A 14448-nucleotide genomic window follows, 5' to 3' on the forward strand; every position below is an offset into this window, starting at 1 on the left:
AAATTAGTCTGACAAGAGAGTCCAGGCAGGAACCAGACTATCCAGCCACTATCTTCAGTATTCATTGCACATCTCCCAGCTCTTGCACAGTCAGAGAATGAAAGGGTTTCCAGTTTCTGAAGGCCTCCTCTCTTTTGTGACATAGTATAATTGCTACATGCACACAACAGTTTGCACCGGGCAGGTGAGTCAGCAATGTTCTAAAAATCCCTTCTAACTGCCTTGTTACACCTGAAACTGTCATCTCTGCAGTGTTATCAACACCTAGTAGGAATATCTGAAGAGAGTTTTGCTTGGTTCCACCCACTGCAGTAACTATGGTTAAGAAATTATAGAATAGCTCAGTTTTGATCAGGACACCTGAGCAGGAGACCTTAAACTCTCAAATGTATGCACAGTCACTAATTCCTCATACAAGGCCCGAATGGCCTGACTTCTAGTTGTACATGAGGATTAAGTTTTCTTTTGGCAGGTTTAGTAGGCTGGTCACAGCTGCTTCCTCGATTTGCTCTGCTGGTCCAGATCTTCTCAGGGGCTAGGTCCTCTGGTCTCCTCCTCTCCGTCTTCCATAATCACTCACAGCATCTCCTACTTCACTAGCCCCATTGCCTCCATCTTGAAACCCACAATGCTGGCTGGCTGTTAATCCTTTAAATATCATGCATGTTAAAAAAGATAAACACTTGTCCCAAAGTAGGTTTTACATATGTTAGGCCTTAGTGAGCTTCTATTGCCTAACATCTTATGAGACCACTTTAAGGAGCTGACTAGGGCTTTAGCATACAAGCATACTATTCCATACATGAGCATGAAAAGCCTTAGCATGCTGCTTAAGCTTTATTCCACAAGAGCCCCCCTAAAAAAAAAAAAAAAAAGTGCTTAACAGACTTTTGTTGTTGTATGGGTTATGCTGGTGTTCCTAATTTTCAAGAGAAAAAAAGATGGCTGATGTGTCTAAGAAACCTTGTATTGGACTTAAAGTGGTTCATCAACATTTATACTTTCCTCATCAGTAAAAGCTAGAACAGAGCGCCCCCCCTGAGGCAGTTTTCTGAAACATGATATGTGGGGCTCGCTCAACACACATTAAGGGGAAATATATCTTTTTATAAGAGTCTAAAAAAAAAAGTCAAAAATCATCATTTAAAAAGAACTTTTCATTACAGGACAGATGATTATGTGTGACCTTTAACGGAGAGAATACTGAATGAAATCTGAAATTCAGAATCCGTGGGGTGGTATGATGGTCCTATTTAAAAATTGTTTAACACAAATTGTTTAAGGTAATCTATTATTTAATCTCATTCAAAAAGAAAGAATTTGCATACAGTATCTATTATATATGTTAGTAAATTGACTTTTAGTGTTTTCTATTGCTTAAGAAATGAATGGTACATACATAATGCCCTAGCTGCATATTGTACCTGCTGGCCAAGAAGTAAACTGGATTTATTTTATTCAGCTGCTTAGCCATTTAAATCCTTCATCACTTTATGTCTAGTAGACATAAAGGGGTAAATTTTAAAAGCCCTGCGCGCCTATGTTGCATAGGCCGCCGGCGCACGCAAAGTCCCGGGTCGCACGCAAGTCCAGGGGCTTTGTTTGGGGGGCGTGTCGGAGGCGGGGCTGTGGGTGTGGTGCCGGCCTGGGGGCATTCCAGGGGCATGGCAGAGGCCTCCGAAACAGCCCCCGGGCCGGGGAATGGCACACCAGCACCCAGCCGGCGCACGCAAGTTACGCCTGCCTTGGGCAGGCATAACTTTTGACAAAGGTAGGGGGGGAAGGATTTACTTAGGGATGGGGGGGTATGTTAGATACGGGAAGGGAGGGGCTAGAAAAAAAAAAAAAAAAGAGTTCCCTTCAAGGCCGCTCTGATTTCGGAGCGGCCTTGAAGGGAACGGGGAAAGCCATCGGGGCTCCCCTCGGGCTCGGCGCGCGCAAGATGCACATGTGTGCACCCCCTTGCGCGCCAACCCCGGATTTTATAACATGCACGCGGCAGCGCGTGCATGTTATAAAATCGGACGTAGATTTGTTTGAGCTGGGTTGCGTGAACAAATCTACGCCCACGCATATGTTTTAAGACTTGCCCCAAAGCGTCTGGACCTTCTTGCACCTCAAAACATTCTCAAATTATAAAAATGGAGAAGTTACAGGCTTGAAAAAATAAACAAATATTCAGACATACATTGGCTCCAGGAAGCTATACATGTATATGCGACACTTAATATATAAGCACAATTTTTTCCGTTATAATAGTGTTCTAACTAGAAGCTAACATTGAAGAACATTGCTATAATCCTGATTTATAGCCAAAGACATTAAAAATCACAATTAGAGGATTTCTTCCTCTCAGTCCTTCCTGTGCTCCCCAGTTCCTGGCTTGCACCTGGTGCTTGCAGATGCTTGTTGCTAACAGATTAGTTCAGCACTGCAAATGGATTGGAGATTGGGATGATGCCAGTTCATCTGCATTTTTCTTTTTCTTGGTCATTCCAACAAGATCATCCTTTCCATTTCTTTTCCATAATAACAGTTCCAGATGATGGGACAATGCATTGATGAGCTAAATGTGTGTATGAATATGTTCACTGAACATGTAACTGTTCTTGGGACTTTATGAAGACTGATGCATTTATAGGGCGACCAATTTTCTAAAAGAATTTAACTGGGCAACTAAGTAGCTCAATACTGTCCACTTCCATGCAGCTGAAGTTACTACATACTTCACCTCATTACATGTAGCAGCTATGTTTTAGCTGCTCAAAACAAGTAGGCCTTTCTGGGAGGTGGAGAAAAAAAAAATGAAGCACATATATAGATTTTCCCAAATACACATGTGCATTTTCCCTTACCTAATTCCATCCACAGGTAAAGCAGGGGCAAAGCACTTGGGTCCTTAACAGCTTCATAAGTGTTAGTTTTTCCTCTTTGAAAATTAGCTACTTGGTGAAAATTGCACATGAGACCATTTAAAACTTGTATTCTATGACATACATTAAAGCACTATGTAGAGATAACATAAGTTCACCATACTCTTATCAAAAATATTTTATTTATAATAGAAACATTTTTACAATACATTCTGTATTGGAAATACATTGAATAATTGCTAGAATAAATACAGGCAATTACTTTAGTCTTCTATAGAACAAGGAAATCTGGTAAAAGTTTGGAATCTACCAAAAAAAACTTAAACAAAAAAAAAAAAAAAAAACCAACCAACCCCTTACAACAAAACAGTTTGACAACCAAACTCAGTGGGGGTTTTTACTTTTTAATGGTATCCATCCAGCGACCATAAGGATCAGTTTACAGCTAGGAGCCTATCAAAAATGAGGGATAGGGATTAGCATACTGGGATGCATGTAGGCCAATGATTGGGTACTATAATGCATATTGGCCATTCTACAGCAAAACATACACATTTGCAGAGCAAAGAAGCTGAAAATGCTGAAATTTGTTAGAATACCCAGGCTTCTGCTTTAATCACAGAGCTTTTTTTTTAATCAAAGCCCTCAAAAAGTTTATGAAAAAATACACTGGTATTAAAAATATATCTTCCCTGTTATTGATTTCTAGTACGATCTTTCTTAAAATGTATATTGGAGGTGTTTCTTATACTATACATTTTAAGGACAATATTCAGAAGCCATATACCCCTTACCCAGGTTAAAATAGACATGGGGAAGAGGGGGAAATCAAAGCAGCATGTAATTTTACCCAGGTAATGAGTCTTCATTCCCAGGGATGCATTTTGATTGGGGGAAGAGAGAAATCATATATGTAGATTAGAATTTTCATTCTAACTGCATTGTTTTGTAAGGAAGATGGTACCTATAGTAAAAGTTTGAGCAAAATTTATGTGGGTGCATTCTCCAGGACAATTTTAAAAATGAAACATATGATCATACTGTGCCTTTGAAAACTGGTACAGAGCATACGGGCAAAGTTCCCAGTGTCTAATCATAGAAGCAAGCACTTGTGAATTTTGCTCCTTTTACGCATTTTAATCTTTAAAAAAAAAAAAAAAAAAAAAAAAAAAAATTCTATTCAATCCGATATGCCAACATTTACATGTGGTCTTTAAGAATTTATTTCAAGCTGAAAAAAAAAAGTCTTTAAAAAATTGCACATCTAGATAATTATATATCAATTTAACCGTTACTTTCAATTTAAACTATTCATAATAAGGCACAGAGTAAATGTTTTTCCCCTCAAAAAGACCCTTTACTTGACAAGGATGGATTGCTTGGAAGACTGCAATAGTCAAATTCAAGAAAGGCAAGTTTAAATAATTTTCACAGAAATGACTATTCATCAGTTTTAAAATGTACAGAAAATCAGTTTATTCTTTTTGTGAATGATATGAACCAATATAAAAAAGTTTCACATTTTGGCCAGTTTTAAAAAGAAAAGAGCAAGTATGAATCCATTCACAACACATTAAAAGAATAGAGAACAAAATGTTTTGGCAGATAAGTAAAATATAAAATATGTAAATTTTTAAAAAATTGGCATACAAATAAAACACCAATAATATAAAAATACAGCATAGCCATTGTGCTTCAAAGTTCACAACTGGCATTACATTTGGCAACCAAAGACCCTTCCTTAAAACAAAAGTAAAATTTTTAAAAAGTTCATAAATTATGTTGCAATACATTGCATGAACCTCTGGGCCCGATACACTATGGATGAACCCCCCTCCCAAGCACAAACTCACAAACCAGTAAGGGAACCCAACCCATAGTGAAAGGAGCGGACAGAGCTTTCTCTCTTCTTCCCTAATTTGACCACCCACATAAGCATGACCAGTGAGGTATATAGAACATAACACTGTCAAGCATATGCACAGTAAAAAGTGCATAAACAAAAAGGTTATCCCAAAATCCTGGCAATAACTTAGGTTCCATCTCTGTTTTTCAAAGAAAGTTTTTCTTTGGAAAAAAAAAAATTAAAAATTAAAAAAAACTTGTAAAAATTGCATGTGTTCAAGTTCCAGCAGCAGCGTTGCATTTCCCATGGTGACAATGTTCCATTCCACTAATACTACAGTTCCTAGAAAGTCTCTGAAGATTCTGAGATTTAGTTTCTATTTTCCATAGTTTTAGGGTAACTAGAAATCATCATACATCAAGCACCATGTCATATTGCTGTTCCTTCTTCCTTCTGCCGCACTTGGTGATAAGAACCACATACAATGTCAAAAGCATAACCCAGTAGCATGCATAAAGTATTGCACCAATAATAAGAACTGTCTGTTCAGATTCAGGAAATGACTTTTCAGTTTCCTTGCATATAGTGAAAATCACGCCTCCTAGAAGGATTGTAAACCATACGGATATTGGAATGAGTCCTATGAAATTGACTACTACAGTTTTTCGGCCTGATGTTCCCCATCCTGCTTTGTTTATTGTGGCTATTGCAAACATCTTGGCTGGAAGTAAACTTGACATATACAATACGGAATAGAGAGACATGAAAACCATAACTATGTTCCCTCTAAGACAGCTGGCAAAGGAAGACTTTATAAGGCCTACTAATTGAACTGTCAGCAAGAATAGGAGGATGTTCCATATTCGTCCACGGTAGAAAAGCTGGATGACTGTGGCAATGAGGAAGAAAGGAAAGAATCCAGTGATTACAGCTTCATAGGTCATCCACAAGTGGTGTTTGTGGAACCACATCGCATTATACAGCCACTCTCTAAAGTATGACTTACTCCAACGCGTCTGTTGGTTCAGCCACCTCAGGTACTTGACTGGTGTTTCAGTAAGGCATTTTGATCTAGCCGTATACTTGGTTGCATATCCCAGACTTAAAACTCGGTTTGTTAAGTGTCTATCATCTCCAAAGCTACACTGGGAGCCCATGAATTCTTGATTGTACCAATCTTCAAGGAACTCGTGGAGTAAAGAGTTCCTATACATTCCCAAAGGTCCACTGATGCATTGCACACAACCAAAGTAAGATTGGCAAGCTCTTTCAATATTAAAAGCCATCCAGTATCGAACACTACTGAGAAAGGAGATCCAGGAGTCATACTTGTTCAATATCTGCAATAAAAGAAATAATGCATGTATTTTTAGTCATTAAAGGAGAGCAGTTTTTCAGACAGCTAATTTATATATAAATTTGCCATTTAAATGGCTTTGATGTATCCTCTTATTTATTTCTATTTTTTGTTTTAGGGTTAAGTTTAATAAAGATTTTCTTTAAGGATACAGAATGGAAAGAGCTGTTTAGAATTTTCGGTCTTTAGTGTTGCACATCACCATTTTAAAGACAAGCATTACGATTGTTCAGATGGTTCAGCTGTCTATGCTACTTGCCAGTAGAACCATGCTTACAGGTTCATATCCCAGCATAACATCTCAACCAGGAAAAAATAATTGAGCATTATAAACTGAAGTGCTTTGTATACACAATGGAGCAAAACTGAACATAATAGGGATATACATTCATTTTAAAACAAATGGTAATTCTAACCAAAGTAGGCATTTTTGTTTTATTTGGTCCCAAAATCAATGCACAATCCCTCCAAAAAACACCAAACATTTTAAGATTCATTCAAGTTGGCAAACAATGTGTACTGTTTGCAAGCAGTGCACACTAGAGATGTGCATTCGGGAGAATCAAAATAGGACATTAAAAAAAATGTTCTATTTCATTTCATTCTCAAATTTGATGAAATTTCAGTAGTTTTGATGTTTCTTTTTTCTTTTCAAACCAAAAAGTCACCCATTGGGCCTAGGCCTCCTCTCATCTAGGGAATAGGCAAAGGCCCAAAGCCTAGGCCAATACCCGATTAAAGGCCCAGGGCCCCCAAAAGTTTGCCAGAGACAAGAAACTTCCCAGCCCCCACTTACTGATTTGATATCGCAGCCCAGACCAGATCCTGACATCTGAATCTTGGCCTACACCTGGGCCCAGTTCTGATGATGAGGGTCTGACTCAGAGGCCAGGTCTTGACACCTGAGCCTTAATCCTAACCTGGAGATGGTCTGAGGCCCAGGCCTCATACATCATCCTTTAGCTTTCTTCTTTAAGATGACAGTGCTGCTAGGGATGCACTGGAGTTCATTTTGGCACCTTACTCCTCAGCGGAGGCTGCCATTTTTTTTTGAATTGCAGTTTAAATGACTTCTGAACAACAAAATGGTGCCTCCCTCTTCAGTAGAGGCCACCAAAGTTAATTAATTCTGGCATGCACCACTTGATGTCATCATTGTAGAGAAGAAAGAAGAAAATGATGTGTCTGAGATCTGGGCTTCAGCCTCCGGGCCTGGGACAAGGCTCCGGCATTGGGACCAGGCTTTGAAGTATGGACTTTGCGTAGGTCCTAGGCAAAGGTCATGGTGACCTACCATGGCCTAGTACAATACAAGGCAAGGCTTTGGACAGAGTCTAGGCCTAGTCAGCAGGATCAGGTATGTGGGGGGCAGTGAGGATCCTGGCTCTAGCATTTTTGTGGTTGGGAGGCCTCAGGAGAAGCAGTTTTTTTCATTTTAATACATTGAGATTTTTTTTTTTTATTTTGTAAACTAAAGAAAATGAAATGATTAAACAAAATGGAATTTACACACACCCCATAATGAAATTAAAATATGAACATTTTTTTACCCCTGTGCACCACTAATGCACACCATTGTCTGAAATAAAAATGAACCAAAATGCACAAAAATGAAAACATTTTCCTGAACATTTTTAGAATATATAATAGCTCTAATTTTTTAAATATGTGAGATTTATGAAGTTATTCATCTAAATTATAGTTACAACTATTGAAAATTGGTAAATGCATATGATAGGGACAAGAAATCCAATTTGGATTAAAGCCAATCCTCCAAGTGAATTGGGGTCAGTGAATGTTTAGATCAACAAGCAAACAAGAACAGGCTGGTTTCAACAGTTCAGTTTGCAAAACAAAAACAAACACAAACCACTTATGAATTCAGTAAAAAAGTTACATGCACAAAGCCAACTACGAGTAAAAAATAATGGGGGGATGGGGGGGGGGGGAGGAAAGCACTGGGGAGGATACATGCAGAAAATTAAATTCAAAAACCTTAGTCAAACTTTCTAGTGCTATTATCATCCACAGATACTTTCCAGAATCAGCATTTCCTGTCAGCGATAAAGGAATAGCTGCTTAGTGGTTAGAATAGCAGGATGAGAACCAGGAAGAGGGTTCAAATCCCTCTTCTTCCACCATTGCTTCTTGCAACCTTAGGCAAGCCCTATCTGGAGCAGGGACTTACAACTCAGCTACAATATATGTAGGTCGCCTTCCCAACAAGTTTGGCTGGGCAATCAATTAAACCAAAACCTAAATCCAAGCTATAGGACATAGTTTCTCAACCCCATCCTTGGGAGCCTAGCTTGACTGGTTTTAGGACTGCCTCCCAATGAATATGAAAGAGGAACACCTGCATGTATAAAGCTGGTTCTTAGGCCCATACAAATATCTCTTTTGCATATTTATTATGGATAACCTGAACAGTGCTCCCAAGGTCCGTTTGAGAATCACTGCTCTAGGACACCTGAAGAATAGATTTTAATGAATCTGAAATTTTACTGGGAGAGATGTGGTGTTTGCTGAATCAAATTGCACACATCATACAATAAAGTTATTTTAATAGCATAAACTGTGAACCATAGTCTAAACAGAAAATATACAAGCATTCTCTTCAATATTAGAAAATCAGCAATATGAGAAGTATAGAGCAGTGGTTCCCAAATCTGTCCTGGCGAACCCAGAGAGTCAGTCAGATTTTCAGGATACTCACAATGAATATCCAAGAGGGAGATTTGCATACACTGCCTCCACTGGTGCACATTTACGTCATACATAATCATTGTGGATATCCTGACAGACAGACAATCTGACTGTCTAGGGATGCTCCAGGACAGGTTTGGGAACCTCTGATACAGGGGAAGGTCTTTGTGGAGGAGAGAGGTTATATTATCATAGTTTTATACTATGCTATATTTTATGTTATGTAATTCTTTCAATTGTTTTGTGGTTTTATTTATTTTTTGCTAACTGCTATTTTTTTTAACTTATTTTAAAATGTTTTGGAATATATATTTTTATCCTTTTTGTACATTGCTTTAATTTACTTCTATAAAATATTGTGATTAACAAAGTCAACTTGACTTGTGTTAATTATTTAATCCCCAAATTTATCTATGTTGTATAGCACTTATGTATACCATCAGACCTATATAAAATATCAATTATAAGTAGTAGCAACAGCATTTCAAAGGAATTATATTAAATCAATTCTTGAATTTAAATCAATAACTTAATTAAAAAAAAATGCCTTATTTACCTGTACATCCCCACCAACTCCTCCAACCATAGAATCTTCTTCCAAAACCTTTACCATCTCTACTGATGAAGCTGGATCAAGCATTGTATCAGAGTCACATACCTGGAAATTCAGAAAGAAAGCATTACTTTAGAAGTAAATTACTGGAAAGATATGGATATTACATTTTAAGATTTGTTAATTGTATACACATGATTTTATGCATAGACAATGACCTCTGCATGCACTTCTTTGATCTTCATGATCCATGTGAAGCATTTACTTTTTTTTTTTTTTTTTTTTTTAAATAGGGTCTCATAGTATTCTAACAGTGCCTTTACAGCACTTCAGAAATATATTCAGCTACTTTGTGATGGATGTTGTTAGAACAGCAGCTCTGCTATCCAACATATGATAGTTGTTTCTGCAAATCAAAAAATGCTTTATTTCATAACTACCTAAACCAATTCCTAGTCTGTAAACAATCAAAACTCGTACACATAACCTATCCACAGCCCTTGTTACATTAATACAACAAAATGTTATTTTTATCAAATATCAAATTTTAACCATCCCAAGTACGTTTTACACATGCTCAATAGAGCCATGTATTTTGATGGAGGGTTGTTTTATTAGGGGTGCACTCAATAATTAGAAGCATCACAACTCTCAAGTCTCCCCTTACCGCCCCAATTATAGATGTCCACTCAGGCCTTGGCCCTACCAAGTTTTGGGTCTCTCACCAGAGAAGTGCTCTTGCAGGCACCATATGACTCTGCGAGTTTGGGCCATGCAGGTGCCTGTATTCTCGCGAATAGTCTCGTGAGAACAGCATGAGAATAAAGAGATCCGCGCAGCTCAAACTCAGGGAGAGCCATGTGATGCCTGCAGAAGCACCTCCAGAAAGATTGCAGGGTGTGGCTGGCTAAGGCTATCTGGGGGTGGTGAACAAGAGCAGCAGCTGACAGGCAGTTAGGTGTGTTTGTGTGTGTGGTCTGAGGCTGGCAAGAAGGGCTGTAGGTCACTCGGGGAACTAGCTTGCAGGCTAAGGGTGCCAGGCTGGTTGTGGACAGATTGGCTGAGGTGGTTAAGGCTAGTTGGTTGTGGAAAATGACAGAGAGCAGGGGTAGCAAGCTGGTGGGCACAGAATGTATGAGCAAGCACTTACAGCACTGGAGGACAAAACAGAAAATTACTTAGATGGTAAAGATATCTTCCTCCTTTTCCCCAATCAGGCAGTCTCCATTATCCCAAAAAACATTCCCTTCCTGCTCCCCCATCTGCCCTCCCTCTACTATTCTTTCCATTCTCTCCCTCTCTCCTTGATCCTTTGGCGGGGATGGGAAAAGAAAGTACTTACAGGGTAAGGTGGCGCTATTACGTGGCCACCGAACCTCTGTCATTCTTGTGGTTGTTGGGGTTGACTTATGCAAGAGAAAAAGAAAAAAAAAAAGCATCCCTATTTTCCACAAGAACAATGACAGGAGCTCAATAGCCCCAACATAACACAAGGACGACAATGGAGGCTTGGCTTAAACATTGGAGGAAATGCATTTTAGTTTCTAGTTTTTCAGTTTTGCTCCGTACACAGTGTCTGGCTTCTTAGATTTCAATTTAAGTTTTTATCTGCACATTTGAAGGTCTGTGTTCTGGATGAGTGACCTCAGCTATTCTGCTGGGTCACAGGGATCTGCAGCAGTTTTGTTCATTCTGTTTTCCCTATAGGTATAGTATGGTGAAATTTATACTTACCAGATTATTTCCTTTCCTTTAATCCTAGCAGACCAGTCCACACCTGTGGGAATTCCCTGCTTGCCAGTAGGTGGAGGCAGAAAATGTTTTCCATGCTTTTGTTGTTGTTTAATTCACTCGCATATATCCTGGGGTAGCTGAGATGTCCTTCAGTAGCCTCATGCCCTAGCCTATTAGGTTGATGTTCTGTATTTTTTTTTTAAACACCCTCCCTCCCTTTTTTTTTTATTCAGGAGGGTACTTGGACTGTAAGGGAAAGGAAAGAAAATAATCTGTCAAGTATAAATTTCACCTTCCTTTTTGGCTTGAAGAACAGTCCACACCTGTGGGATGTAACCAAGCAGTAACTAATTTGGGTAGGCTGAGGCCTTAAGAGGCCCCCAACACTATTTTGCTAAACTTCAGATCTTCTACCTACAGGTCCAGCTTGTAATGGCTTTTGAGAGTACCCAAGGAGGATCATGTCGCTGCCCTACAACTATCCTGAGGCATTGCTCCTCAGCCTCCCATGAGGCATTGCTCCTCAGCCTCCCATGAGGCATTGCTCCTCAGCCTCCCATGAGGCATTGCTCCTCAGCCTCCCATGAGGCATTGCTCCTCAGCCTCCCATGAGGCATTGCTCCTCAGCCTCCCATGAGGCATTGCTTGAGCTCTAGTAGAACGTACAAGGCCCTCACTCCCCTTGTGAAGCTTCTGCTCTCCTTCTGACCTGGCTTTGATCAGCCAATCATCCAGATATGGGTGCACTGGGATTCCTTCCTGCCTTAGAGTTGCTGCCACTATCATCACCACTTTCGTAAAGGTTCTTGGTGCTGTGGCTAGTCCAAAACAGCAGTGCTTTGAACTGATAATGGCTGCCCAGTACTGCAAACCTCAGGTATCTGCAATGTGATTTCTCTGATGGAATATGGAAATATGCTTCTGCTAGGTCCAGGGCAGTCAGAAACTCCCCCTTTCAGACTGCCCCAATGACTGACCTCAATGTTTCCATTCTGAACCCGCTCACCTTGAGAGCTCTGTTCGCCCTTTTCAGGTCTAACACCGGACCGAACACCCCCTTCTATTGCCACATATTGTCTAGGGTCATTCTGATAGCCTTGCTTTTCTCCTGCAATCTGAAGGGGGACTAAAAAAAAAAAGAATTCTGATACTGTGGTAGCCAACTTCAGGAACCCTAGACGATCACCTCCAGGACCCACCTATCCCTGGTGACTCAGGCCCACTCCTTGAAAAATAGTGTTAGGTGACCGCCCACTGAATGATGTTCAGGATGTGCTGGGCCGGGCCGGGCCAGGCCAGGCCAGGCCGGGCCACCCCCCCCCCCCCCATCACTTACCCCTTTTTTGACACTGCTGCAACTGGGGCATCTACCTCTGAGACTTTTAGTAAACTAATCTACCTCCCCCTATTGTAGTGGGTGGAGGAAGGTCATTAAGGAATGAATTGGCTAATACCCATTATCCCTCAATCATCTCCTTTATAGCAGGGTGGAAGGGAGATTTTTGCTGGTCTCCTTATACCTCACATTCTTTTCCTCATTTTCCTTGCCTGACTCCTGTAGACTTAAGGCTTGCATAACCTTTACTAAGAGAAGGCTCAATACTTCCTTCCTAAACTCTCTCATCTCCTCCTCCATGGGAGCTTCCTCTGGGAGTTCTAAATCCCCTGCATCACTCTCCAAACCACCTGGGAAGGGTAGGGAGGGAACAGTCAGGGGGGATTCTCTCTGTCCTCTTTCTTTAAACCTGCTGTGTGTTGTGATCCAAAGAGGAAATTGCCTCCCAGGGGACCTTCTAATACAGCTCCTTTGGCTTTCATTTCTTTATAGGCCTGGTGCATTAGCAAGATAAATTCTGTGGAAAACTCAGTTTCCTGTGCTGTGCCATGCCTTGTTCCCTAGGGCTACTCTATCACAAGGCGTGCCTGCATCTCAGCTGGCTCCCCCATGATGGGCCCTCTGCCTGATCAAGCTGCTCTCACAATTCCGTCCGCACATCTGCTTGCAGCCCACCCCTTCCCTCCTCACCTGCTCTTCGTTGCCCATTTTCCGGCAATTCACAACCATCACAGTGGGGGCAAAAAGATCTCACTATCGAGCTTCTCCTTGTTCCACATTGCGCGCATTTCTGGCCCATCTCGGCCATGGGTCTTGGGCTGGAGAGGAAGAAGTCTATGATCCCACTGCTGTGGCCAAGGATGCCGAATCGCTCCCTATGAGTGTGCGCCTTCCCCTCTTAGACTGCCCTACGCAGATCGCTGCTTGCATTAGACTATTCTTTAAAAAAAAAAAAAAAAAAAGTGGAGGCGGCACTGTTTCCCCTGCTCTCTTTCTTCTTTTGATTGTTCCTAGCTATTCCAGTACACATCCCCCACCTAACCGGAGGCAGAGAACTACCAAAGGACCTGCCAGCTAACAAAGGATATCTAACGTGAGTGATGTAAGCAAAAAAAAAAAAGTGCATTGAAAAAGTTTTCTGCCCCTACCTACTGGCAAGCAGGGGAATCCCGTAGGTGCGTACTGGGCTGCAGGATGTAAAGGAATGGTGTTCTAGAGCTCTGTGCATTATTTGCACAGCTGCCTTTTCATAGGTAGGGATTAAGGCTGTTTGAATCCTGTGGCATTAGTGCTGCTATGGTATAGCCAGTTAGCTATATGGGCAGAGAACTTTTAAGTTTCACAATGTGGTAAAGGGAGTTCGTATCGTTGTTACTTAAGACACCAGAATTAGATTTTTTTTTTTTTTGGTATGGCAAGGTATATGTCAAAAAATATCCTGCACTGTCCACCTTGTTGAAGGAATAGACGGGAGTTCTGTGGGTACAGAGTATATATATTTCAGAACTGGATTTCTATATGGTTTGTCTGACACATTCAACATGAAATTGAATGAACATCTCACTCTTAAGCCAGGATATGCTGGGTATGGTCTCGATCTCAAAATTTACTGCTACTGCTCTTAATACTTGTATTGTGCCAAACAGCTTCTTTCTGAAGCTTGTGAGGTGTCATACATACAGGAACCATATTGAGATGAGCTTGGAAGATCTTTCAATGAGGCTAATGGTACCCATACAAAATCAGGATAATGTCTGTAGCATACGCCAAATTTTTGTGCTCTCAGTTTACATCTCCTGGTACTTGATGTTCTTGCTCTCCATACATAGTACAGAAGAATAGTAGTTTTGTACAAATGCTTCTATTAGAAATGCCGTTTGTTGTTTTCACAGTTGTCATTTTCTATCATCAAGCTTTTTATTGCTTGGTCTGGGAATGAATAATTTAAACTCCGATGTATCTGAAGAAAGTACCTAACAAAAACAAGGATATCAACTGTAAAAGCAAGAAATTGGGAATGGGTACTGAGGACAGAGCTCGACA

General features: G+C 40.4%; 1 protein-coding gene across 1 annotated transcript in view; it reads right to left on the bottom strand.

Annotated features, from left to right (window-relative positions):
• Positions 1-4334: 4334 nt before the first annotated feature.
• HAS2 (hyaluronan synthase 2) overlaps positions 4335-14448 on the bottom strand; it is a 74240-nt gene continuing 64126 nt past the window's right edge. The window contains exons 3-4 of the mRNA XM_029591960.1: positions 9339-9440; positions 4335-6059 (exon numbers count right to left, since the gene is read on the bottom strand). Coding sequence (XP_029447820.1) covers positions 5130-6059; positions 9339-9440 — 1032 coding nt within the window. The 3' untranslated portion in view covers positions 4335-5129. The remainder of the gene's footprint in view (positions 6060-9338; positions 9441-14448) is intronic.

This window comes from Rhinatrema bivittatum, chromosome 2 (assembly GCF_901001135.1).
Source record: "Rhinatrema bivittatum chromosome 2, aRhiBiv1.1, whole genome shotgun sequence".
NCBI lineage: Eukaryota > Metazoa > Chordata > Amphibia > Gymnophiona > Rhinatrematidae > Rhinatrema > Rhinatrema bivittatum.